General features: G+C 30.5%; 1 protein-coding gene and 1 non-coding gene across 2 annotated transcripts; one reads left to right on the top strand and one right to left on the bottom strand.

Annotated features, from left to right (window-relative positions):
* Window positions 1-11,886: 11,886 nt before the first annotated feature.
* TRNAP-UGG lies at window positions 11,887-11,958 on the top strand. Its single transcript has one exon. It is a non-coding gene; the product is annotated as a tRNA-Pro (tRNA).
* A 5,452-nt stretch (window positions 11,959-17,410) lies between these two features.
* On the bottom strand, window positions 17,411-19,287 carry LOC108994589 (protein ASPARTIC PROTEASE IN GUARD CELL 1-like). Its single transcript, XM_018969859.2, has one exon. It carries the CDS (start codon window positions 19,240-19,242, stop codon window positions 17,575-17,577), a length of 1,668 nt encoding a protein of 555 aa, XP_018825404.2. The 5' UTR covers window positions 19,243-19,287; the 3' UTR covers window positions 17,411-17,574.
* Between the last annotated feature and the right edge of the window lie 5,957 nt (window positions 19,288-25,244).

The raw sequence follows: 25,244 nt of genomic DNA, 5'->3' as shown, positions 1-25,244 counted from the left end.
AATTATATAAAAAGTATGTCTTCAATGTCAACTTACAATCACAAGAGATCTCTGGTCATTATAGTTGCTCATGAATAGAAGAAATCTATTCACAAATTTCTCATCTCACCATCCAAACGAGGGCTTAGTTATTTTTTACATAAAATTTAGTTTTTTATTTTTATATATTTTATTATTATGGACAATGTTTAATGCATTAGTATTATGTTTTTCAACATGACAGCTTCTATTAAAAAACTTTAATGAAATACGGGGTTTTATATTAAAAAATTTATTTTCCAACATCATTTTTTCTTGAAAAAACTTTAATAAAATATAATTTTTTATAAAAGAAAATAAATCCGGATACATCCCGTTACCAGGATTTTCTGGTTTTAAGAACCCGATTTCACCTAGTTACTAGCCCGGGTCACCTAGGCTGGAACTCGGCAAAGATTTGAAATCCGATTCAGGGCCCAGATCCACCTAAGCACCCGGACCGGAACCCAGGTGGCCACCCCTAATTTCAAGATCTATTGTTTTTTTTTTATTTAGTCTTTTACACAATATTTTTAATCAATGTCAACCGTGTATAATTTGCTCAAGGGAGAAAAAGCACTCTCGTCATGCGAAAAGTCACGTCACACTTGCAATGGTATTTGCATATCAATATTTAAGATTGGGGTTGTAAATAAATAATACTATTCGCTATGCCGCTCAAATTTAGCTTTATTTTTTTATTGAATGAATTGTTCGTAAATACAAAATCATGATTGATTATTAATCGGCTTGTGTATACTCGATTTGAACTCGGTTCATTTAATAAATAAGATGTTTGTAAACATTAATATATGTTCGAATATTAAATGAGTAAAACTTGTATAAACTCTACTCTACTCAATTTAGACTTATGAACGAAACTCGTATAAGCTCGACTTGACTAGTTTAAGCTCATTTTGAAGCTCATAATATGTTTTATATATGTATGTGTTATATTTATTACATGTTAGTTATATTTTACATACTTAATTATATATTATTAATTTATATATAGTTTACCTTATTTAATATATATATGTTATGTTTCCAAAATGTGTATAGGATAATTTGTATAATAATATATCGTACAACTACAACTATTGATTTATTATATTATCTATACATACTAAATAGTTTAGTTTATTATGTTTGTCTTGTGTATTATTCTTTTAATTTATATAATAATTTGTACAATAATATATCATACAACTACAACTATTGATTTATTATATTATCTATATGTACTAAAGAGTTTAGTTTATTACATTTATCTTGTGTATTATTCTTTTAATTTATAACTATAGGTTATTTTTATAAAAAAAATTATACCATAAGAATTTGAATCAAAATTATTTGGTTGAATAGTTAAATGGTTTGAGTTTTCTTTTTTTTTTTGTAAAATTTAAATAAAAATTATTAATCAAAAGATAAGATTCAAAATTTTCAAAATAAAAAATCGAGTTTGAGCTCAAGTCGTTTGTTTATTTTTAGTCGAGCTCGAGTCGAATTTGAACAACATTAATGGTTAACGAACCGAGTTCGAACAAGGATATTCGATTTTTATTCGAGTTCGAGCCGAGTTCGAACGAGAAAACATGTTAATCGAGCTCGAGTACTCTTGTTCGAATTCGACTCGACTCGACTCGGTTCGTTTGCAACACTAAGCTCGTATAAACTTAGTAGTTTTGGATTTATTATTTTTCATAATATTATTTATGTATTTATAATGAAAATATTTAAATAGATTAGAGAAAATCTTGTTCATAGTATTTAACATGATACTTGGCTCCTTATAAGTCTAATCATTGATATATGTACATATAAATTTTATAAAGGTATTAACAAAAAGTCAAAATTTGTAGCTAAAGTTATAAAGTAAAATATAAATAATTTATATTATTTAAATGAAACAGCTCATGAACAAGCTTGAATATTAAATGAGTTGCTTGTGAACATAAAATAAAACGCGATAAAAAGCTCGAGCTCACCTCGTATTCAAATAAGAATTAAACAAACAAGTCGATCTTTACTAATCATTACTCGCTCAAATTCGACTCGCTTTCATTCACTAAAGGTATATTCTTCTACAATAAATAATGGGTTATATATGATGCATGGCCACTAGGAACTATACTAATTAGGGGTGTAAATTATTCGGTCCGGACCTGAAACCCCAATCGAACCGAATGGTTCATATAGACTAGGAGTGTACAGGAATCGTGTAAACCGGCCGGGAACCGAGCAGACCGGCCACTGGAGCAAGGAACTAGTTGGCGGGTGACAGTATATATATATATATTTGTTGCCCATATGACTAACACAAGAGGGGGTTAATTGGGTTGTGTTTAAAAATCCACAATTATAAACCAAATACATAATATAAACTATGAACAAAATATGAAACAACAGTAAATATAAATAATATGGATAAGAGAAAGCAAAGTCAGTGTTTTAACGAAGTTCAGCCCCACTGCCTACGTCCTCGCCTCAAGCTACCCTTTGAGGATTCCCAAATTCACTATTCAACCTCATTCAAGTGGAGATAGAAACCTATTACATCTTTGAGTAGTACCGCTACAAAGAATCCGTGTAGAACACCTTCTACACTTACAATCACCTTACACGTGGAGATTCAACAATTCCACGTGGAGAAAACCTTTTACACTCACAAGGGTTATACATACCATTTTACTGATACAAGAGCTGATAATGGGTAGGTTATCAGAAAATACTCCTCAATTAGTAGAATAAGAAGAATATAGCGCAAACTATATCTCTCTCAAAATAAACAAGGGTTAAGGATCAATGCTTAGATAAGAGAGATTGAAACTTTTGAATGAATGTCGTAAAAGTTGCAATTGAAGTAGGTATGCTCTTGTTGTTGTATGTGTTGTAAATTTGAAGGTCTCAATTGAGCTATTTATAGGCATATGAGATTTCATTTACAAATTTATAAAGATTCACATGTCAAAAAGGAGCACCACTCATTTTTCAAAAAATTCAAATAAAAGTTTCTCATTTTTCCAATTGTCAAAGAAAACATCATTCATTTTTCAAATTTTTCAAATAAAATTATCTTCCTTTTGCATATGTCAAAGAGCATCAATCACTTTTCAAATTTTTCAAACTTAATCTTTTACTTTTTGCATATGACAAAATGAGCATGATTTACTTTTCAAATTTTTTAAACAAAATGATCTACCTTTTGCATATGTCAAAAATATCATCAATCACTTTTGAAAATTTTCAAACCTAATCTTTTACTTTTTGCATATGACAAAAGGAGTATTATTTACTTTTCAAAGTTTTCAAACAAAACCATCTACCTTTTGCATATGTTCAAAAGTGCATCGATCACTTTTAAAAAGTTTCAAAAAAAGCATGCACATGTGGAAGATTTCAATCAATCATCTTTCAAATTTTTAAAAATTCAAACTTTTAATCATGCCATGCACATGTGAAAGATAACAATCAATAATCTTTCAAAATTTCAAATTTCAAAATTTTAATTTTCAAATATGTCATACACATGTGGAAAATACAATTTGATGCTTTATAAGAAAAGATTAATTTTAAACTTTAATCCAATTTCGTAAGTTTATCAAGAGATGTACAAAATTATTAAGAGCTTTATTTGTGAGCTTATTCCATTTCTTGCTCATGCTTGGTTCATTGATATGTTTGGTTTCATTGCGTAGACAACTTGAGTTTGAGATTCCTTTATGCTTGAATTCATTTGTTATCATCAAAATCCATATGTAAATAGATAATTATATGAAGCTTGAAACCTTAGGTCCAACAATCTCCCCATTTTTTATGATGAAAAATACTTAGTAGAATTCTGAAACCTGTAGTAATACTTAAGCTCCTCTTTAGAATGTGCGTTAGTCTTTCAAACAATAGATAAACATAATTTCAAACAAATATAACAAGCTTAATAATTCAAGGGATGTTAATTTAAAATAAAGCATGGCAAGAACATGATATTCTTGCTCTAAAACTTCTCCCTCTTTTGGCGTCATTAAAAAGGAACTGTAGTAACCATTGGACTGCTAAAAACTGTGTTCTGTATAAACTGTGGAGAGCTAAATAATTGGAGCCGCCTGGGTCCCGACAAGTGATGTAAAGCCTTGAGACCTAGCTTTATCAACTTAGTGCAAAAAGAGATTTAAATTCGCCTGATGTTGTTGACAAAAGAGATTTTGCAAAGAATTGAAAGCTCTGGGTTTCTTTTTAAAATGACCATTCTCACCCATCAGATACTCACAAAAAAAAGATTCTCACATTGCTCCTTGACCTAGTTTATGTTTATCCAGAACGCTAGTATGGCCTAGCAACTTTCTTCCATTAATGTTCCAGATTTGAATCAGGAACCATTTACGCCTCAACCACCAATTTTCTCTCCTGAGGCTATCAACACCATGATAGGAGCAAAGATGCATTTTTCTGGTAGAACTAATTCTAAGATTGTTGCAGGATCAAGAATGCTCAGTGCTCAATATGCTACCTCTGTTACGACCATGTCTTAGAGGTTATTAGCGAAGGTGAGTGAGGTTGATCAGCTTAACAGTCAAGTATCTGAGTTACGTCAAAAGCTTGCTAATAAAGATAGAATGAGTAAAAGGTTAAAGCAAGAAAACAAGGAGTTAAAGAAATTTACGAACTGGTATGCTCATGACCCGTAACCATGAATAGAGGAGCTGGAATGAGAGAGAGTTCAAATACAAAGCAACATCAGCAGATAACAACAGAGGTTCAGCATTTACGAGAAAAATAGGGACAGTCTGCAGTTAATCTCCCTTGCTTAACTAAATAACTTTTGACAATATGCATTCAGCATATCTTGTAATTTTTTACTAAGTAAGATTTGAAAAAATGATAGCTTGTCTTGTTCTCATTTCTATCTTTATAAAATTAGTCTTGAGTTTCATCTAATTCGCATATGTAATCCATCTGTCTCACTCTCTAAACTTTTTCCTTTTTATTTTTGCGTTGGCTCAACAATCTTCTTCCAACAATCCCCTTGATCACTATATGAGGTATTCTACATCTCAGCCACCAGTTATTTCTACATCTGCCATAGGTGCCATGATGCAGCATGAGAGTAATCTGACTAACAAGTCAGATGATGATGCCATTTATAAACTTGGGAGTCTTGGTACTCGATACTCATCGTCCATTGTCACATTTTCCCAATAGTTGCAGTCTAGAACTCGTGAACTTGTAAAGCTTAACGAGAATATTTATGTACTTAAATGACTTGTTCACGAGTCTAACAAAATAATATGAGACTTAAAGTAAAAAAATAAGTATTTAAAGTCCTTGCTTGATTCTTCATTTTGACTGTCTAATCCTTTAGATAAGGATAGTACGTTGATATATGAAGAGCAAGAGCGCTTGAAAAATGAGGCTAAAAGTTTCAAGTTTTTGTAAGTCATTTGAGATAATAAAATAAAAATATTTAACAGATATTCATAGCATGCATCATTCATATTTCTCTTCTAATCATGCATAGTCTATCTTCCGGCAGAGGTTTTGTGAAGATGTCTGCCAACTGATCGTGTGTGTTTGTGAATTCAAGTACAATATCGCCCTTATGCACATGATCTCGGAGAAAATGATATATAATCTCAATATGCTTAGTTCTAGAATGTTTTATTGGGTTCTTTGAAAGATTTATAGCACTTGTATTATCACATTTTATTGGAATGTGATTGTACCTGAGCTTAAAATCCTCGGGTTGTTGCTTCATGTAAAAAAACTTGAGCACGACAACTACCCGCAGCAACATATTCTGCCTTAGTAGTAGATAATGCAACCGAGTTTTGTTTTTTACTAAACCATTAAACAAATGCATGACCTAAGAAATGACATATTCCACTAGTGCTTTTTCGATCAATTTTGCAACCAGCATAATCTGCATCTGAGTAGCTGATTAGATTGAAAGAAATGTGCTTAAGATACCATAACCCTAGATCAATTGTACCAACAAGATATCTAAGAATGTGTTTAACTGCTGCCAAATGAGATTCTTTGGGAGATGATTGAAAACGTGCACATAAGCATACACTGAACATAATATCCAGTCTACTCGATGTCAAATATAATAGATTACTAATCATATCTCGATATACCTTTGAGTCAACTTGCTCATCAGTTTCATCATTGTCAAGTTTGGTGGATGGGCTCGTTGGTGTTTCAATTTCCTTCGTACCTTCCATCCCAATCTTTTTGAGTAATTCTTTGATATATTTTGATTGATTAATGAATATTCCACTTTTTGCTTGCTTGATCTGCAATCTGAGAAAAAAGTTAAGTTCTCCCATCATGCTCATTTCAAATTCTTCTTGTATACTCCTAGCAAAAACTTGGCACATATTTTCATTAGTAGTACCAAATATTATATCATCCATATAAATCTAAATCAAAATAATATTATCATTTTTGTGTTTAATGAAAAAGGTTGTGTTAGTTTTTCCTCTTAGAAAACCTTTTTCAGTCAATAAACCATTGAGTCTCTCATACCAAGGCGGCAAGCTCTAGGAGCTTGTTTGACTCCATATAATGTTTTTGTGATATTGGAAACATGATTTGGAAGATATGATTTTCAAAACGGTTGCTCAACATATACCTCCTCATTTATAAAACCATTTACATTTACTTATGGAGGACTTCATGCATACCTACAAAAAAAATTAAAATGATTTTTCATGGAACCCAAGTTCTTTGGGTCCTTCATTTATCAGTATTAGAATAAACAAGATTTTTAGGTTCCCATATGACCCTAATAGTCATTGTATGTTTTCTTCTAATATGACAAACATGATCATTATGATCATTTCTATTACAAAAATTGCAGATAGCATGTGATATATACGAAGAACTTGAGTGATTGTAATAATATCTTTCTTTTGAAAATTTATTTTTATAAAAAATATTTTGAATATTGGACTTTAATTTAGAATGATTATCAAAGAAGTTTTTATAAGGTTTGTATTTTTGTTTTGGCATGTATCACAAGCCTGCCTTGTCAAAAACACATCTTTGACTACCAAGAAATTTTTCAAAATTTCTTTTTCCGTTTGTAAGGTTTTCAACAATCTTTTCTAAATCAGTCACTTTATTCTTCAACTCATAATTTTCATCTTTTAAAATGATGTTTTCTTTTCTTAAAACATCAATTTTGTTTGTCAAAGAAGAATTTTTCTTTTTCAAAGTAGTATATTTGATATCCAATTTCTCAAGTTCTTCATATGAAAATTTTTCAATATTGTCAAGATTTATTACATCAAGGTCGTCTTTAGCCATAAGACAAGTATTTGCATATTCTCCATTGCTTGCTTCGATGTCTGAGCTACTTGAATCATCATCCCATATAGCTTTCATTGCTTTCTTGCCCTTGTTTCGATATTTCTTTAGCAGAGGACAATCCGTCTTGATATGTCCTAGCTTATTGCATTTGTAATTAGTAAAATAGTCATTTTTATCTATATCTTTCTTGGAAAATTTTTTGAAGGATTTCCTTGATAGAGTTTTATTTCTCTTTAAGAATCTTTTAATTCTCCTTGTTATCATCGTAACTTCTTCATCTTTTTCACCACTTTCATCATCTTCATCACTTTCGTTTTCATGAGGAACAGCTTTACCTGTCAAGCTCTTATTTGGGTTTCCTTCTTCTTCTCCTCTTTTCAATGTGTACTCATGGGTGGTAAGTGGCCCGATGAGTTCATTTATTTCGAGTTTCTTGAGGTCTCTAGTTTCAAGAATCACCATCACTTTTGATTCCCAACGTTTTGACAGAGAGTTGAGAATTTTTCTTACTATCTCCAAACTGAAATAAACCTTGCCGAGAGTTGTCAAACTGTTTATAATGTTAGTAAAACAAGTGTACATGGTAGAAATATATTCATTATCATTCATTTTAAACATTTCATATTCATGAGTAAGAATATAAATTTTTGATTCCTTGACTTGCGAAGTTCCTTCATAAGTTACTTCCAAGTTATCCCAAATTTCTTTTGTCATCTTGCAAATCATTATTCTGTTAAACGCATTCCCATTGAGAGTATTATATAGGAGATTTATAGTCGTTGAATTCAATATTAGAATTCTCTCATCTTCACGATCAAACTTTTCTTATTCTTTTTTTACCTTTACTCCATCAACAGTTTTTGTTGGAATATAAGGTCCATTTACAACATATTCCAAATTTCTTGACCATGAGCCTAAAGGAAAATTTTTCATTCTAGCTTTCTATAATGTGTAATTGTCTCCACAAAATAGTGGAGGCCGACTACTGGATTGACCTTCACCAAAGGTAACTACAATGTTAGTCATAAAATCTTAACTCAAAATATAGTTAAACTTATAAAAGAGTCCTTACTCTGATACCAATTGTTGCCCAGATGACTAATACAAGAGAGGGTGAATTGGGTTATATTTAAAAATCTACAATTATAAACCAAATACACAATATAAAATATGAACAAAATACGAAGCAGCAGTAAATATAAAGATAAGGGTAAAAAGAAGCAAATTCAGTAATTTAACGAGGTTCAGCCCCACTACCTACGTCATCGTCTCAAGCTACCCCTTGAGGATTCCAAAATTCACTATTCAACCTCCTTCAAGTTGAGATAGAAATCTATTACACTTTTGAGCAGTTCCGCTACAAATAATCCTTGTAAAACATCTTCTACACTTACAATCACTTTACACATGGTGATTCAACTATTCCTTGTGTAGAACACATTATACACACGCAGGAGTTATACACACCATTTTACTGATACAAGAGTTAATAATGGCTAAGTTATCAGAAAACACTCTTCAATAAGTGGAATAATAACAATACAACGCAAACTATATATCTCTTAAAATGAACAATGGTTAAGGCTCAATGCTTAGAGAAGAAAGATTGAAAACTTTGAATGAATGTCGTAAACTTGCAATTGTCTTGTTGTTGTGTGTGTTGTAAATTTGAAAATCTCAATTGAGCTATTTATAAGCATATAAGACTTCATTTTCAAATTTAAAAAGATTCACATGTCAAAAAAGAGTACCACTCACTTTTCAAAATTTTCAAATAAAAGTTTTTTCTTTTTGCAATTTTCAAAGACAACATCATTCACTTTTCAAATTTTTCAAATGTAATCTTTTACTTTTCACATATGACAAAATGAGCATGATTTACTTTTCAAATTTTTCAAACAAAATCATCTTCCTTTTGCATATGTCAAAGAGCATCAATCAGTTTTCAAGTTTTTCAGACCTAATCTTTTACTTTTCGCATATGACAAATGAGTATGATTTACTTTTCAAATTCTTCAAACAAAATCATCTACCTTTTGCATATGTCAAAAAGAGTTTCAATTACTTTTAAAAATTTTCAAATCTAATGTTTAAGTTTTTGCATATAACAAAATGAGCATTATTTACTTTCCAAATTTTTCAAACAAAATCATCTCTCTTTTGCATATGTCAAAAAGAGTATCAATCACTTTTAAAAAATTTCAAACAAAACATGGACATGTGAAAGATTACAATCAATTATCTTTCAAATTTTCAAAAATTCTAATTTTTAATCATATCATGCATATGTGAAAGATGACAATAAATCATCTTTCAAAAATTCAAAAAACTCTTAATTTTCAAATATGTCATGCTCATGTGGAAAATGCAATTTGATGCTTTATGAGAAAAGATTAATTTTGAGCCTTAATTCAATTTTGAATTTTATCAAGAGATGTACATAATTACTCTAAGAACTTTTATTTGTGAGCTTGTTCCCTTTCTTGCTCATTGTTCATTGATTTGATTGGCTTCATTGTGAAGACAACTTAAGCTTGAAATTCTTTTATGCTTGAATTCATTTGTTATCATATAAATCTATATGTAGATATATAATTATATAAAACTTGAAACCTTGGGTTCAACAATATTTTTTAAATATATGTATATAAAATGGTGTTGTTTCACTTGAATAGGTGAAAACATCGTTTTGCCCTTGGAAGTTAAAAAAACATATGGAACGGCGCCGTTTCAAAATGGATTAATAACCCCTTAAACCCCCCCCTTCTTCTTCTTCTTCTTCTTCTTCTTCTTCTTCTTCGTGTCATCTTCTTCCTCAATACACCGTTTTCTCATCTGCAACTTTCTTCTACTCTCTCATGGTCGACGATGCGGCATCCCTCCTCCGTCACAGAGATGCCGACAGCAAACTAAAGAATCTAGCCGCACCGCATCGAGATCAATAATATCAATTTCCTCTCCCCCAATTGGCCAATTTCGGTCGATTCTGAGCTTTCATGGCAGACATCAATGCGGCATTGGTTTGGCACCAAAACCATGCCAAACCCATTAGTTTTCAGCCCTAATATAAACCTTAGAATTTTGGTTCTCATTCCGGTCCAGAGTGTAGTTTTTTTGGATCGGACCGAATCGAACCGACTGAAGTATCTATATAGGTTCTTAAAATATTTATATATATTTATCATTTTATATAGTAGTTATATAAGTTAATTATATAATTTTTATCTAACCTATCACTATTGATCATATGTATTTGGAGTTTGGATGATATTGTATTTTTTTATATCATTTTCTCTATTGTTTGTTTTTAACCTTATTTTCATGATTGCTAATTCTAAGAATAGATACGGATAATTTTGATAATTTTTCAACTTTTTTAGTCTATTTTTCAAAATGTGCAAATAAAGATAAATAATTGATATTCAAAAGTGTAAATATTATTGACTTTTTTGTATTGATATGCCAAAAATAGTCAAAATATATATGCATTAGAAGTGATTTTGTGTTTTTTTGTATGTTTGCCCATTTTATAGTTGCTCAAACTAAATGGATTGATTGGACAAATAGCTAACGGTCCAGTCCGATAGGAATAATTTGTCCGGTCTCGGTCTGGAAAAGTGTGGACCGAAATTCTCGATCCATAACCCCCGGATCAATTACATGACCCCTAATACCAATTACGATAAGGATTATTAATTTACGTACACCTACTATACGTACTGTTTACAAAGGACTTGAAAGATAAACACGTACTTGTTGTGTAGCGTTGAATGGTCTTCAATTCATGCCTTGTCGCCAATGATTCCTTATGATTCACTGTGTGCTTTCTCCTTTTCTTTTTTTTTCTTTGTTCCTTTGGTGTAAACAAAAGGGTTCCCTAAAGGCCTAAAAGGTAAGAATAAGCAACCGGAGGTAGTCTTATTACTTGAGCGTGACCATAACAGCACTCTATTTACTAGAAACTAGAATCGAGAGACCTAAACGATGAGAAGCCACAGGCAAGGAAATCTTTTTGCCCAACCTAAAAGTATCTGTAGCCCAACATCTTCCTACCGGTGCAGAGTTTTGAGAGTACTGTCGAATATGCAAGTTTTCGAAATAGTTAATGGAGATCTTTCCCAGCACAAAGAAACAACTTAGAATGGAATTCTGGAGGAGACTGTAATTGAGTGTTGTTGAGTAAATTTTGCTTATAAATTGTTACATTAATGGTGTTTGCATTGATGATTTGTCTGTTTCCCAGTAAGAGGAGACAGTAATTTTCTGATTGATGATATATGTGCATGGCAGAGTTAATCAGAATTAATGTAACGCAGATATCCAAAGAAATGCAAGAGAACATGATGAGAAAAAATAACTTTTCCACCTTACAACGAGTCAATGAGAACAGTAAGTCCAAAGTTGTATCCAGTAAGAAACTTGTTTTTACTGTCAATGAAGCTGCAACCAGCCTTCCCAAGGAATATGTGTCAAGAAATTCTCTGGCTTTCTTATGAGAATTGCCAAGGAGGTTCTTTGTTGAACTATGAAATTCAATGAATCTTACAAACATAGAGAGGGCATTTGGTCTAGTGGTATGATTCTCGCTTTGGGTGCGAGAGGTCCCGAGTTCGATTCTCGGAATGCCCCCTTCTTTGATTTTTGCAAGTTGCAGTTTTTTTGTTGGCTAGTAGTAATTTATGCAAAAGATATGTTGTGTATAGGCCTAACTCTCATGTCCCAACTAATTAAAGAAGTGAGTTTCCAGCAGAAGATTGTAAATCTATGTTTTTTTTTTGTTATTCTTCAAGTCAATGTGTAATTTCTTCTAAATGAAGATAGTAAGCACTCAAACTGAGTATTTCACATTTGGAAATGGTCAAAAAGACATTCACGGAGACAGCAAAAGTCCATACAACTTGGTACTAATTGTTTGCTAAAGGACATTCATGTTCAATTCACTTTGTATAATTGTTGTCTAAGGACACAATGCTGATGGGTTGGGTTTGGCTTTTTCCACCATTTGACTGGTCCCACTGAAATTGAAACACAAACCTCACATTTCAGCACCAACTATTTTGTCATGAACTACAAAAGAAAAAGGGGAAATTGTTAAAATGCAAAGACTGTTCTTATTGGGTTTGGATACACAAAATATCTCACCTCTTCTCATTTCATCATCATAATTTTTTCAAATTTTTATATAAAAATATAATAAAAAAATTCAACTTTTTCAAATTCTAAAATAAAATTAATACTAAAAAATTATATTCTAACAATATTTTATTCAATTTTCAACAAGATATCTCATATCTTCTCATATTATCTGTACTGTCTATCCAAACCCACCTTATTATCCTATATATATGCTCTCTCTTTCTCTGTTTCAACCCCCCACTTAACTTTAAGAAAAAGTCATCCTAAAATGCTAACTGAGAAGACAATGTGAAATAGTTTGATTCCTCTTTAGATAAGGACCTCTAAGCACATCCTAATCATGATCTTGTTGATCACAACATCTATATTAAACATAGAATATGAAAGTTTTGGTTGCAGGTTTTGACTTTGATTCAATTCCTATTAGAATGGACCCAGTTATATGTTAGATGAGATATATCTAATATATGTATGTACGCCCGAACTTGCCATGACATACAAAGAACATGTTGAAAAAAACATCTCCCGAGAAATAAATGTTGTATGATCCACTTTATATATCTTTCTATCTTCCATTTGATGCCCTCAAGACTTTAATCAAAATGTATTTATAATTGCCTCTAAATGAAGTCCATGGTCACATTAATATTTATTCTCTTAGAGCTAGTTCCAATATAAAAAAAAAAACTATTGACTACCATTCATGTAATGAAAGCTATAACCAAACAATTAAGTAGCGGGAAGAGAGAGAATTCCAAGATTTCACATTCCTTGAAGCTTCTATTCGGAGTGTAAGATCTAGAGTAGTGATAGAAAGACACATGAAGTATGGATCTTATAATATAGCTGGTTTGGATTCTGAGATGAGATGATTTTAGATAAAACTTGAAAGTTAAAAAAAATATTGTTAGAATATTATTTTTAATATTATTATTATTTTAAGATTTGAAAAAGTTAAATTGTTTATTATATTTTGTGTGAAAATTTAAAAAAATTATAATGATAAAATCAAACATTTTCTAAATTCAAATGGGGTCTATCTGATTCTCTTGAACAACATTAGATTCTCAATATAAATATGGAAAATGCCGTTCTCACCGAGAGTGGCTCCCGACAATCTTCACAGATTGTTTTTTTTTTATTTTTTATTTAATGATTAAAGAATTATTTTTTAATGAATTTGTTATTTTTATTTATTTTTACATGTTTAAGGAATTTAAAAAAAATATACGTGGAAATGAGAAACTTTTGTCTTGTCGGTGAGGATTCTAGAATCCACGGTGGCTCTAGCAGCCCCCCATAAATATTGATCTATAGCTTACTTTATGTGGTATCTGTCTTTCTCATTCGAGGTCCCAAATTCAAATATACAATAATTTTAAGAAGTCCTCATCTATCATCATCGTGATACTCAAAAGAATTGGTTTTATAAGATAAAAGAAAATATATTATTGCAAAAAATATATATATTTTTTCGACAACGGTTTTCAAAAAATAGATCCATTGAACACTTTTATTGGATTAGTCAAAATTAAATGACAGTTTTGATGAATGTAAAAGAAATTTGACTTTTGACTATTTCATTCACATAAATCTTCACATTGGAATAACTATTTTTTTATTATATAATAATAAAATAATATAAGATGAATTTGGTTTTGATTATTCACATCAAATCTCTATATTAGATTATACATTTATTCTTTATATGATAATGAATAACTAATAATTTCAAAAATATTTAATTTTTTTAATTATTAATTTATTTAATTTTATCATATTTTACTATTCTACTTATTATATGTTAATTAATAATCATATTTTTATTAAATTAATATATCACTAAGTCAAATTAATATATTAATTGTGATAAAATATGTGATAGAAAGAAAGAGATAGATAAATAATTAATAAAATATGTATTTGATGTATGTATAACTTTCAAATTTGGAAAAAATTTTGAAAGTCATTGTAGTCAAATTCCAATTTGACTAATTCAATGTGAGCATATTTTACTCATTAATAACTAAATACTCATTGGATTTAGCTTTTAGCTAATCTAATGAGAGTGCTCTTAGGTTAGTGCTTCTTACAATGTATGAAAATATTTTTTGAAAGAAAAATTGGGTTTGTTTAGGGTTATGTTAGGAGTCTTAAAAAGTGTTTAAACAGTCTTAAAAGCTCTTTAATAGAAAAGTTAAGTTGTTTGAGTGTTACATGTAAAAGTATTTTTTAATTTCAAATAAATTAAAAAGTACATTTGAGTAAAAACAACATTTTGATGTTTTTCCTGAAACGTATTTTTTCGGATAATATGGAACGTAATTCGAATAAAAAAAAAAATCAATGGTCGAAAATACTCATACAAATTTAAGATAATTATAATTTTCAAAACTTTCAAAGATATGGTCATAATTTTTTTTAAAATCAAATAATCGTCATTTCTACTTTAGAAAACATTTTTTTTAATTTATTTCTTAACAAATATAAAATGTTTGAAAGTACTTTAAACATATAGTTATCAAACAATAAATAATTTTTTAATAGTAAAACTTATTACTTAAGTTATAAGTTATAACTCTTAAAATTATAAGCTCTATTTTTTACCACAATCTCAAATATGCCCTGTCAAGTACTTCTTGATTGGCTCCCCCCGTTACCTTCTAATTTGAGGATAATATTTGTTTATTTGGCTAAAGAAACAAAGGGAATCTATTATTCAGTACTACCGGCCAACATACAATGTAGGGTTTGTGGAGAAGCACATGTACCATATGCATGGTTAAGGACTTGTTCATGTTGAGAGGGTTCAAGTTTTGGCAGGAAAATGGTATTTTACTATTTTTTTTAAGCATTTCAAAACAACTATTATTCCACATTCTATGTGCCTTCATCTAAGTACCATGATCGATGTTCTGTCTCTGGTTTTTCTTTTCACATATATACTTGCTAGTACTACTGTTTCAAAAACTAACATCGGAGAAAGGTCACAAAGATAGGACAAAGAAAATTAGTTTTAAATATAAAATATTGTTATAATTATTTTATCTTGGTATTGTTTAGAACAAGTAGAATAATTGTTTTTTAGTTAAAAAAGCAAGACTTTGGCAAAAAATGTTTGGAAATATTTGAGAATCTTATGAATTTGTTTGAGATAGTATCGTTTGGATAGTGAGATGAGATGATTTTAGATAAGTTAAATAAAATATTATTATAATATTACTTTTTAATATTATTATTGTTTTGAGATTTGAAAAAGTTGAATTATCTATTATATTTTATATGAGAATTTGAAAAAATTGTAATGATGAGATGAGATTGATTAAAAAGTATTTTTCAATCCAAACGAAGTTTTGAAAAATATGAGAGAAAATTTTGTTTAAAATAAATATTGTATTGAAGTTTGTAAAAATGGATAGATAAAGTTGAAAAGTTGTTTCAATATAATTTTTAAATTTTTTTTTTTTGTTTTGGAGTTTGTAAAGATTATATTAATTTTTATGTAGGTAATGATTAAATAAAAATTTAAAATTTTGAAATAAAAAAGATTTTTTATATTTAAATAATATTTAGAAATGAAATTATAAAAAAATTCAAAAAATGTTAGAAAAATATTTACAAAATTACACTTAAATGAATGAATTGAAGTTTTCACTCATTATCTTTTATTCAAGAGTAAATATTCTAGATATCAAAAGCGAAAAGAAGAAACAAACGCTTCCGATCACGAATAATGCACAAAACGACATCCCTCAAAGCCACGTCTCACACATGCAGGCCATTTGCAACGTATGTCTGTCTGTCCAGTCATAAATATGGATAGTGCTAGCGGGCCGTTAGTATTTCGTACGTTTTAATTTTTTTGTTTTATTTTTTTAAATAGTTTTTTAATATTCTTAATTATTAAAAAAATAAAAAATATATATATAATTTCATTAATAATCACTATCTTAACTATTAAATAAAATATATATATAATTAAAATACATAAACAGTAAATTTGAAATACTTTACTAGAATTTTTCCATAAATATTAATCCTAACAGTCTTAAAATAGTTATTTATTTTTTATATTCACCAATATTCTTCTACTATTTGATAGGTAATACTTTAAGGATAATAATATATTAACAAAAGGTACATAATATTGGTGCTTGTCATAATTTAATTACTTTTATATTGACCACTCAAATAACAGATCAATCAGAATGACTAAAATGATAAAAATTTTAAATGAAAAATAACATTTTTACTACTAGATTTCCCTAACCAAGTTAAAACCAAAATAATAATCTCATTACACGTTTAAATATACAAAATTAAATATAAAAAAAAATAACCTTATTTTTTATACAAAATTAAATATAAGAAGACCAGCTTTGACTTCGAGTACAGTGTAATATTCTAAAAGTTTACATCATAATTGTGAATAAAAATTCAATCCAAATAATTAAAAAATAAAATTTAATTTCTTGACTTTATTTTCCATCTCAACTCATCATTATAATTTTTTTAAATTTCAATACAAAATATAATAAAAAATTTAATTTTTTAAAATTTTAAAATAATAATAATATTAAAAAATAATATTTTATCATCTCAACTTAACTTAGTTCAACATATAAACACAGCCTAAGATCACGTTTAGATACAAAAACAATTTCATATCGTCTTATCTCATCATTATTATTTTTTTAAATTTTTATACAAAATATAATAAACAATTCAATTTTTTTAAATTTTAAAACAATAATAATATTAAAAAATAATATTTTAATAATATTTTAATTAATTTTTAATTTTTAATTTTTAACTTTTAATTTTTATTTAAAATCATATCTTAGTGTCTAAACCGTGCCTAAATTTCTTCAATAAGTGCCACTGATCTGAAAGTCTAAAAAATGTAATAAAAGTAAATTTATGAATAATTATGAGCCACGCCAGCTGAGTCAGCATAATTACTTTGTAATTTATTTAGATGGACCCACTTTCAGCCACTACCCAGCCTTTTTGGTACATATATTACAGTCTAATAAATACCAGTTCAACATCTCATTTTCTAGGGATAAAAAGGTAAATTACTGGGTTTTTAAAAAAAAACAATACCTACTAACATTTATTGGGTGAGAACCCGACCCGCGATTTTGCCAAATCGAAACTGACCCGTGTCCCCTGCTGCTGCACATTCCCGATGATTGACAAAGACGACCCCGTAGCAGCGAAGGCGAAACAGAAGGTTCCGGACGAGTCGACCGGGATCAGATAATTCTTCGCCGGTAGCTGCAGCGACTTTCCGTCCGACAGCCGGAATGCCACAGTTGGTACTCTCACGGATGTCATGGAAGAAAGATCGTAACAGGTGTCGAACAGAGACACGCCGCTTGTGGACGGTAAGTGCCGAGTCAGCTTCACGAACGCGTCGCGGAGCGAGTTGTAGGCCTCCGTCTGAAGACGAGTTATGGCGGTCCCGGAGTCGATGATGATCCCGCCGTTTCCTGATGCGTCCAATTGGAACGCGGAGGACGGGATCGAGACGGGCTGGCCTCCGACGCTTAGTCCGGTGAGTCCGATGTAGTAGAACGTACCAACTTTCTCGTTTCGGAGTAGAGGGGTCGTGACCGAGTCGGAGGGTGGAGCTGAGTTGAACTCGAGCGTCGAGGACCTGCCCGAGTGACGGTCCACAAGGCAGTAAGAGAACGAAGACGCTTTGATCTGAGAGAGAAGCGAAAGTTTGCCCGCACCCAGCCCCAGTAATCCGGCCGCCCCAACGAACAAACCCTCGTTTTCGTGGCCGCAACCCAGAGCGATGCCGTTTACCGCCCCTGTGTTTCCGAACGACACCGTCTCCGTTACGAAGTCACCGACCGTGTACGATCCGTCGCCGTAGGAAACCTGATATTGACACTTACCAGTGCTACACCCTGGGTTCTCGAGGGACCCGCATTGCTGGGAGGTGCAGGAGAGGGTCTTGTAGGAGGAAGATGAGCCCGGATTGAATACCGGGTCGGATTGCTGGTAGCAGTCCGAACAGGGCTGGCATTGGAGCCAATTGATGTCGCTACCGGTGTCGAGGACCATGTAGAAGAGCTTGGGCGGGCTTCCCACACCTACGCGCGAGAAGTACTCGCCGCTACCCTGGCTCGTCCCGGACACGATCGGAGTGGACAGGTCCTCAGGGCGAAGCTCCGTCTTCATGGGTTCAAGATCCGACTCACTCACGCCGTCGAGGGACACCTGGAGCTTGGTAGTGAGCGATTTGACTCGGGCCGAGTCGCGCTCGAGTCGAGATAAAACGAGGCTTTTGTAGTCTTTATATGAGGTCTTGAGGAGAAAGTCTCGTGGGTGAAGCTGAACCGAGAAAGACGAGGAGTTAGCGAGGGTTTGTTGCTGCATCTCGTCATCATGTTGGCCAAAGGGTTGAACCGTTTCAGGGTCGAAGCTGAGGACTGCTTGGGCTTGTTCGAGCGAGGCCGACACGTCGAGGAATGCGTGTGTAGCTTCCTCAGTTAGGCCACGGGAGAGAGCCAAGGGAAGTAAAGAAACAGCTAGGGCGACGAAAATGGCGAAGAAGAAGCTGAAGAAGAAAAGCTTGCTATTAGAAGCCATATCTGATTTGTCGCAGAGCAGACAGCTCAGGGAGAAGATCAGTGACTGGATTTGGGTTTTTTTATATGATATTATATATAGATTCAGAAAGAAATGGAGAGGTCTCTGTATCACGTCAGCATTGCTGTTAGGAGGTAGATAAAGACAATGGCAGATAATGGAAGACAGCATTAAAGTAAGTTGGGGAGAAAAGGGTTTGCATGCCAACCCTCAAGTGAAAAGGTGACAATACTAAGTGAACGCTGCTGATAATGTCCTAGCGGGATTGGCACGGAGTACTGGACGTACGTGCATGGAAGGCCTGATTTCCAGTCAGTTGAGTTTCTTTTTTAAAAATGTTTTTATGAGGTTTTTTACATATTTTATTGGAATTCAAATTAAACATTTGACCAAAAGAAAATTAATATTTAGTTAAATTTGAACGTTGAATTGAATTAAATTGATTTGAGTTGAGTTTAGATAATAAAATATTATTAAAATATTATTTTAAGATTTTTTTTAGTTAAATTATTTATTATATTTTATATTAAAATTTACAAAAATTATAATAATAAATTGAGATAAATTTACAAACTAAACAAAGTCTAAAGTGAATGTTATTTAAGTGATTAATATATAAAAAAAAATCAGTTAAAATATAAGATATCACATGACTAAGAACGATGGCATTTTAGATGAAAAGTAATATTCTTTTTATTATATCGGTGTTCTATGCAGAATTTTTCAAAAATTTAATTTATAAATTTACGTAATTTGATATGAGATTTGAAATTGTAAATTTTTTTTTATTATAAATAGATTTAATATTTTACATCAAGTTATGTTAATTTATAAACTTATTTTTGTATAATCTTGTTTAGAACTGGCACTTTCTACTTTCTAGATTTTAATATGACTGTGGATGTGGAGAATACATCATCCACATTAGTTAGAGTATTGACATTAATTTTATCAAATCATTTTCAAAAAGCTAAAATACATGTTTTACATAAAGTCAAAACCATTCAAACTATAATAACTTCACATTGAATTAGTAAATAATAATATTTTTATTTTTTTATATTTTACAACTACATTAATTATATATTAATGAATCATTTAATTTTAAATTATTATTTTCTAACTAATTTTTTACTCAACCTATTTGCAACCTGTGGCCAAAAGCCAAAATCATTTGCAGCCTTGAATTCACGTGGGCACCTAGAATGAGGTGTAGATTATTGGACAGAAATGTGAAGTAAAACACAAAACAACCAGAAATGTGAAGTTAAAAAAAAAAAAAACAAAAAACAAAAATATGAAGTAAAAGAGTAACGTTAGATGCAAGTTTCAAATAGATAAATTTTATACAAGTCTTTTATAAAAAAATAGGTCACACTAATTAAGAATAGTTTTTTTTTACACTTTTTTAAAGTGTGTATTTTTTTATAAAGATTTGTATAGGACTTGTATATTTGGAACTTGTATAAATCATTTATTTTTAGAATAAAATATTATTTTTAAAGATGAACAGATCATCTCTAAATATGAAGATGAACTTAAAAATACTATAGTTCAAATTTAAAGTTTTCATTATTTGACTACTTCAATACAGATTACAGATCATTTTATTTATATTTTTTCAAATTTTAAAAGTTCACGGGTATTTGGCAAGCTAGTGCTCTTATGTTGCAAGATTTGATTTTCAATATTCACAATTTTAATTTTATTTTACTAATCAAATCATGCCATATTGTCAATTGTGGAGAAAATACTTGCATGTTTTCTTCTAATATTTTTCCATCCGAAGATGACCAAAATGCTTTTTATATATTCTTACTGCTAAAATGTGCTGAACAGACGATGGAAATCCAAAACATTATTTTTTTTTATAGGATAAGATAAGATAACACTCGACTTTATTAATTTGGAGTAATACTATACACCACACCACAATCTTACTTTCATTCATTATGTAAGACGTGTCATATTTATTATTATTAAATGATAAAAAAAATTATCTAATAAATGATCATTCAATGATGATAAATGTGTCACATCATGTATAGTGAGATGATGATATAGTTTATAGAATTTTTTATTAATTTGAGACATATTATATATATTATACTGTCACGCGCGCACAGCACTAGTCTTGTCTACTATTTTCAGATCTCACATTTATATCATAGACAGGAAGGTGGGTTCATAAGGATTGTATTAAATGAGACGATAAGGCCGGGAGGATGAAACTTTATCTTATATTGGTACAAATTATTAATAATTCATGCATCATGAGCGAGCATGATGGTCCCAAAACTTCCAATGCCATAAAGAGTAGTGTAATTTGTTTTATTTTCTCTTTTAATTCTTTAAAGTGTGTATATATATATAGTAATTAATTTTTTTTTTTTTTTAATTTTGAACATTATATTGCTAGCTTTTAATTAATTATTTGCTGAATGGAGTTGCTTGTTAGGTTTCCTTTTCTACTTTTATGATCTATCCAAGCTATTAATATTTCAAAAACATCACTAATCTATCAAAATGAAACTACTTTTTTTTGGTTGATGGTCATATATATGGTTGTTGGTTACATTTTGACTAATTAATATCACCACAATGAAACTAGCTAACAATAGAAACCTATAATAATCAAACCCATATTAAACATTAATTAATCCATCAAATTTGTGCTAGAAGCCTAGAAATAGTAAAAATATTCATGAGTGAGAGAGATAAATATACGAGAAAAATGAGTATTTGGGTGAGAAAGACTACCTGTGATGACGTATACGGCGGCACATGATGGCGGCGAGGGAAGGTGGTAGCAATTGCATAAAGGGTGATGAGTAGAAGTAATCAATAAATTGTGAACAAAATTATAAACATAAGAGGAGAGAAGCTGAGCTTCTAAAGTTCTATACAAAAAATGAAAAGATTGTGCATATGTGGGAGCAAGAAAAGCCTTACACAAAAATGAAAAGATTGTGCATATTTGGGAGTAAAAAAAGCCAAGGATTGGGTTTATATATATATATATATATATATTCTGATAATTAGAAAGGACCATATTGGTTTTATTGAATATTGATATATTATTATTTGTATCTTGGTTAGTAGTTACAAAGAAAGGGCGTTGCTACTCTGTCATCCAAAATGTACCATTCAAAGTTATCATAATTAGTACATTTGTATTTTTTTGAAAATTAAAAAAATACACAAAAACACTAAGCACTAATGGTATTAAAAAGAACACACAAATATACTACCGATAACTTTGAGTAGTACATTTGAAGAGACAATCTAGCATTTTCTTGGGAAAAAAACATACCCTAACCTCCTAACCCCACAAATGGAAATTTCAAACTTAGTCACCGACGGATTATATATACTTAAGGATGCTACTACTCAGTCTCATAATTTTTTTTCCCTCAAAATTATCACTAGTGCAATTGCATTTTTTTTTCAAATATATTTTAAACATATTTAAACATTTAAAAAAATATACAACTTTACGCATAATCATTTCCTTAACCAGTAGATAAAAAAATTAAGGCTATGTTTGGATAATGGAGTGATCCATTATTTATTATTATTTAATATTTTATTATTACTTTTTATAAAAAAAAAAAAACAACTGATTAGATATTTTATTTTTTTAAGTGGGCCAACTTTTTTTTTTTTCCTTCTTCAAATGGCCTCCATGGGGATTATATGCTCTGAACTTGTCAAATCGTTTTTCTTATATGAATCTTTTTTAGGGTTTTTATAAACTCTAGAACCTAGAATGTGAGAGATATAAATACATAAGTTGATTATTACACGTTTATTAGCATTAAATGCTATAAAAAATATATATACTTTACATGACCTGTACGTGTCAATTTATTTCTCACTCTAAATCCAAGAATTCAATAGGAAAATGGAGAATTTTTTTCTTCTTTAGTTGTAGTAAATATCAAATATAAAAAATAAAAGTTTTATTGCGACACCTATGCCACTATGTTTGGCACATCATGGCCATTGATACAACGCAATGAGATTAACGCTTTCATGTCATCATATGTATTTTCATCTAATCTTATTTTATCATTATAATTTTTTTAAATTTTTACACAAAATTATATAATAAACAATTCAATTTTTTCAAATTTTAAAATAATAATAATATTTTAATAATATTTTATTCAACTTTTAATTTTTATCTTAAATCATCAAATCTCAATTCACTATCTAAACCATACATAAACGCTGCTCTGCTCATAAATAATGTGATCAATAAGTTTTGTGAGAGAATTGGAGTCATGCATGCATACATTAGAGTGTTGTGTCGTACAGACTATTATATACATTGGCCTACCAATCCATAAAGTTATGAATAAATATACGATATTAACGAAGTTGCAAATGCTGCCGATTTTCGTTTATAATACTTATTGCTCTATGTTTATTTCTTCGCATAAAGAGAGCTAGTGGTCCATTTTGTGCATAATTAAAGACTTTTTAACATTTGCGGCTAGGGTGTCAAATCGTGTTAACGGATTGTGTTCGTTTCGTGTCAAGACATGTATATTATATTATATAGATCAACCCTAACCCGACTCGTTAAGCATATCGTGTCAAAATTTCAAATTCTAACACGATTCGTTAACATAACGAGTCGTGTTGTGTCAACTCGTTTTGATCCATTTATATAAATTGGTTAAACAGACTCGAAATTAACCCGTTTGACCTAGTTAAGTTTAACATAATTTTATATAAATGTTAAAATTACAATATCTATAAAAAAAATATAAAACTAACTACAAGTCTAAAATTACAATCCAAACAATAAAAATATAGAAATTAAAATTCTAATAATTTTATTTTTAAGTATAAGGGTATAATTGTAACTTTAACTTTCTTAATGGGTCAACCTGTTTTGACCCAAACCTATTAAGGCTAAACCTTAACCCGTTTTTATCGTGTCGTGTTCATGTTGAATTAACGGGTCGTATCACATATTAACACCCCTATTTGCAGCTCCATCTTACTGCAAGAATACGAGCTAATTTATTGTTTGAGCAATATTAGAGATAAGTCTCATATGTATTAATTTTGTATAAGTCTTTTATAAAAAAGTAAATCCTATTAAAAATAATTTTTTCACATTTTTTATGGTGAAATTGTGATATCTCATATGATAAAGATAATGGTAGGTGGTGTATGTGATCTCACATTACTTGGGAATGAGAAATCTGTGCTCTTTATAAGATTTCAATGAGATTCCAATTGTATTGATTAGTCCTTTTAAAATATAGGTCATATAGTTTCAGTCTTCTATTAGAGCGTTACAGAAATACACTTTTTTTTTTAATAAAAAATATGTGCAAGATTTCTACATTTTAAATTTGTATATATCATTATTGCTTTATTGCCTAGTTTGAGATGTAGGGCGGCTCAATATATTTTGGAGCATTAATGCTTGTAATTAAAATGAGAATTTTCTAATTTTAAGAATTGTGAGATTTGTTTAAAAGCCACTATTGATCTTGAATTTTGAGATACAGATTTATTAATCAATAAGATTATTAACGTCGTGTTTTGTATGCCTTTAGATCAGGTTTCAGCAACTCAAGTATTTAGAACTGGACCTGTGAAAATAGATAATAAGGCAACTGCGAGAGGGTGGCCTTGAGGTGAGTCTCTAATACCAAAGTTAGTATCGTATTTTGGAATCTTGTAAATAATGAAAGAGTCTAGAGATTAGAAATATTTTCTTGTACTTGGAATTTGCTATTTATACTGAGAGTCTGGGGGACATATCATGTTTGCCCACATGGAGTCTACGTCCTTTTACTGTTCCTTTTATCATAGTCATTTAATGCGACGTGCCTCTGTGACGGTGTCATTAATGTGGCGTGGTTCATCAATTTGCTTTACCCTGCTGGTGTTCTTAGTGATCCGTCAATGTCTTCTTGTCAGAGGATTTAGAGTATCCCTTACTTTCTGCCCATTTACGTGGATAGGTACTCAATGACTGGATGCTATTCGAGGGACCTCCAGGACAACCTGCAGTATGCTTCCTCATGAAGGTTGTGTCCAGGGGTCTGCTCGTGGCTCGGGCCGAATAGTCTATTTGTTCTAGATTAGACATTCGTTTCTTATCCACTTAATTACTTTTTTTAGACCAACTAAGGTAGGGGAGAGTA

The sequence above is a fragment of the Juglans regia genome, chromosome 15 (assembly GCF_001411555.2).
Source record: "Juglans regia cultivar Chandler chromosome 15, Walnut 2.0, whole genome shotgun sequence".
Taxonomy (NCBI): domain Eukaryota; kingdom Viridiplantae; phylum Streptophyta; class Magnoliopsida; order Fagales; family Juglandaceae; genus Juglans; species Juglans regia.
Note: the sequence above shows the minus strand (reverse complement) of the source record. Positions and strands in the feature narration are given on the sequence as shown.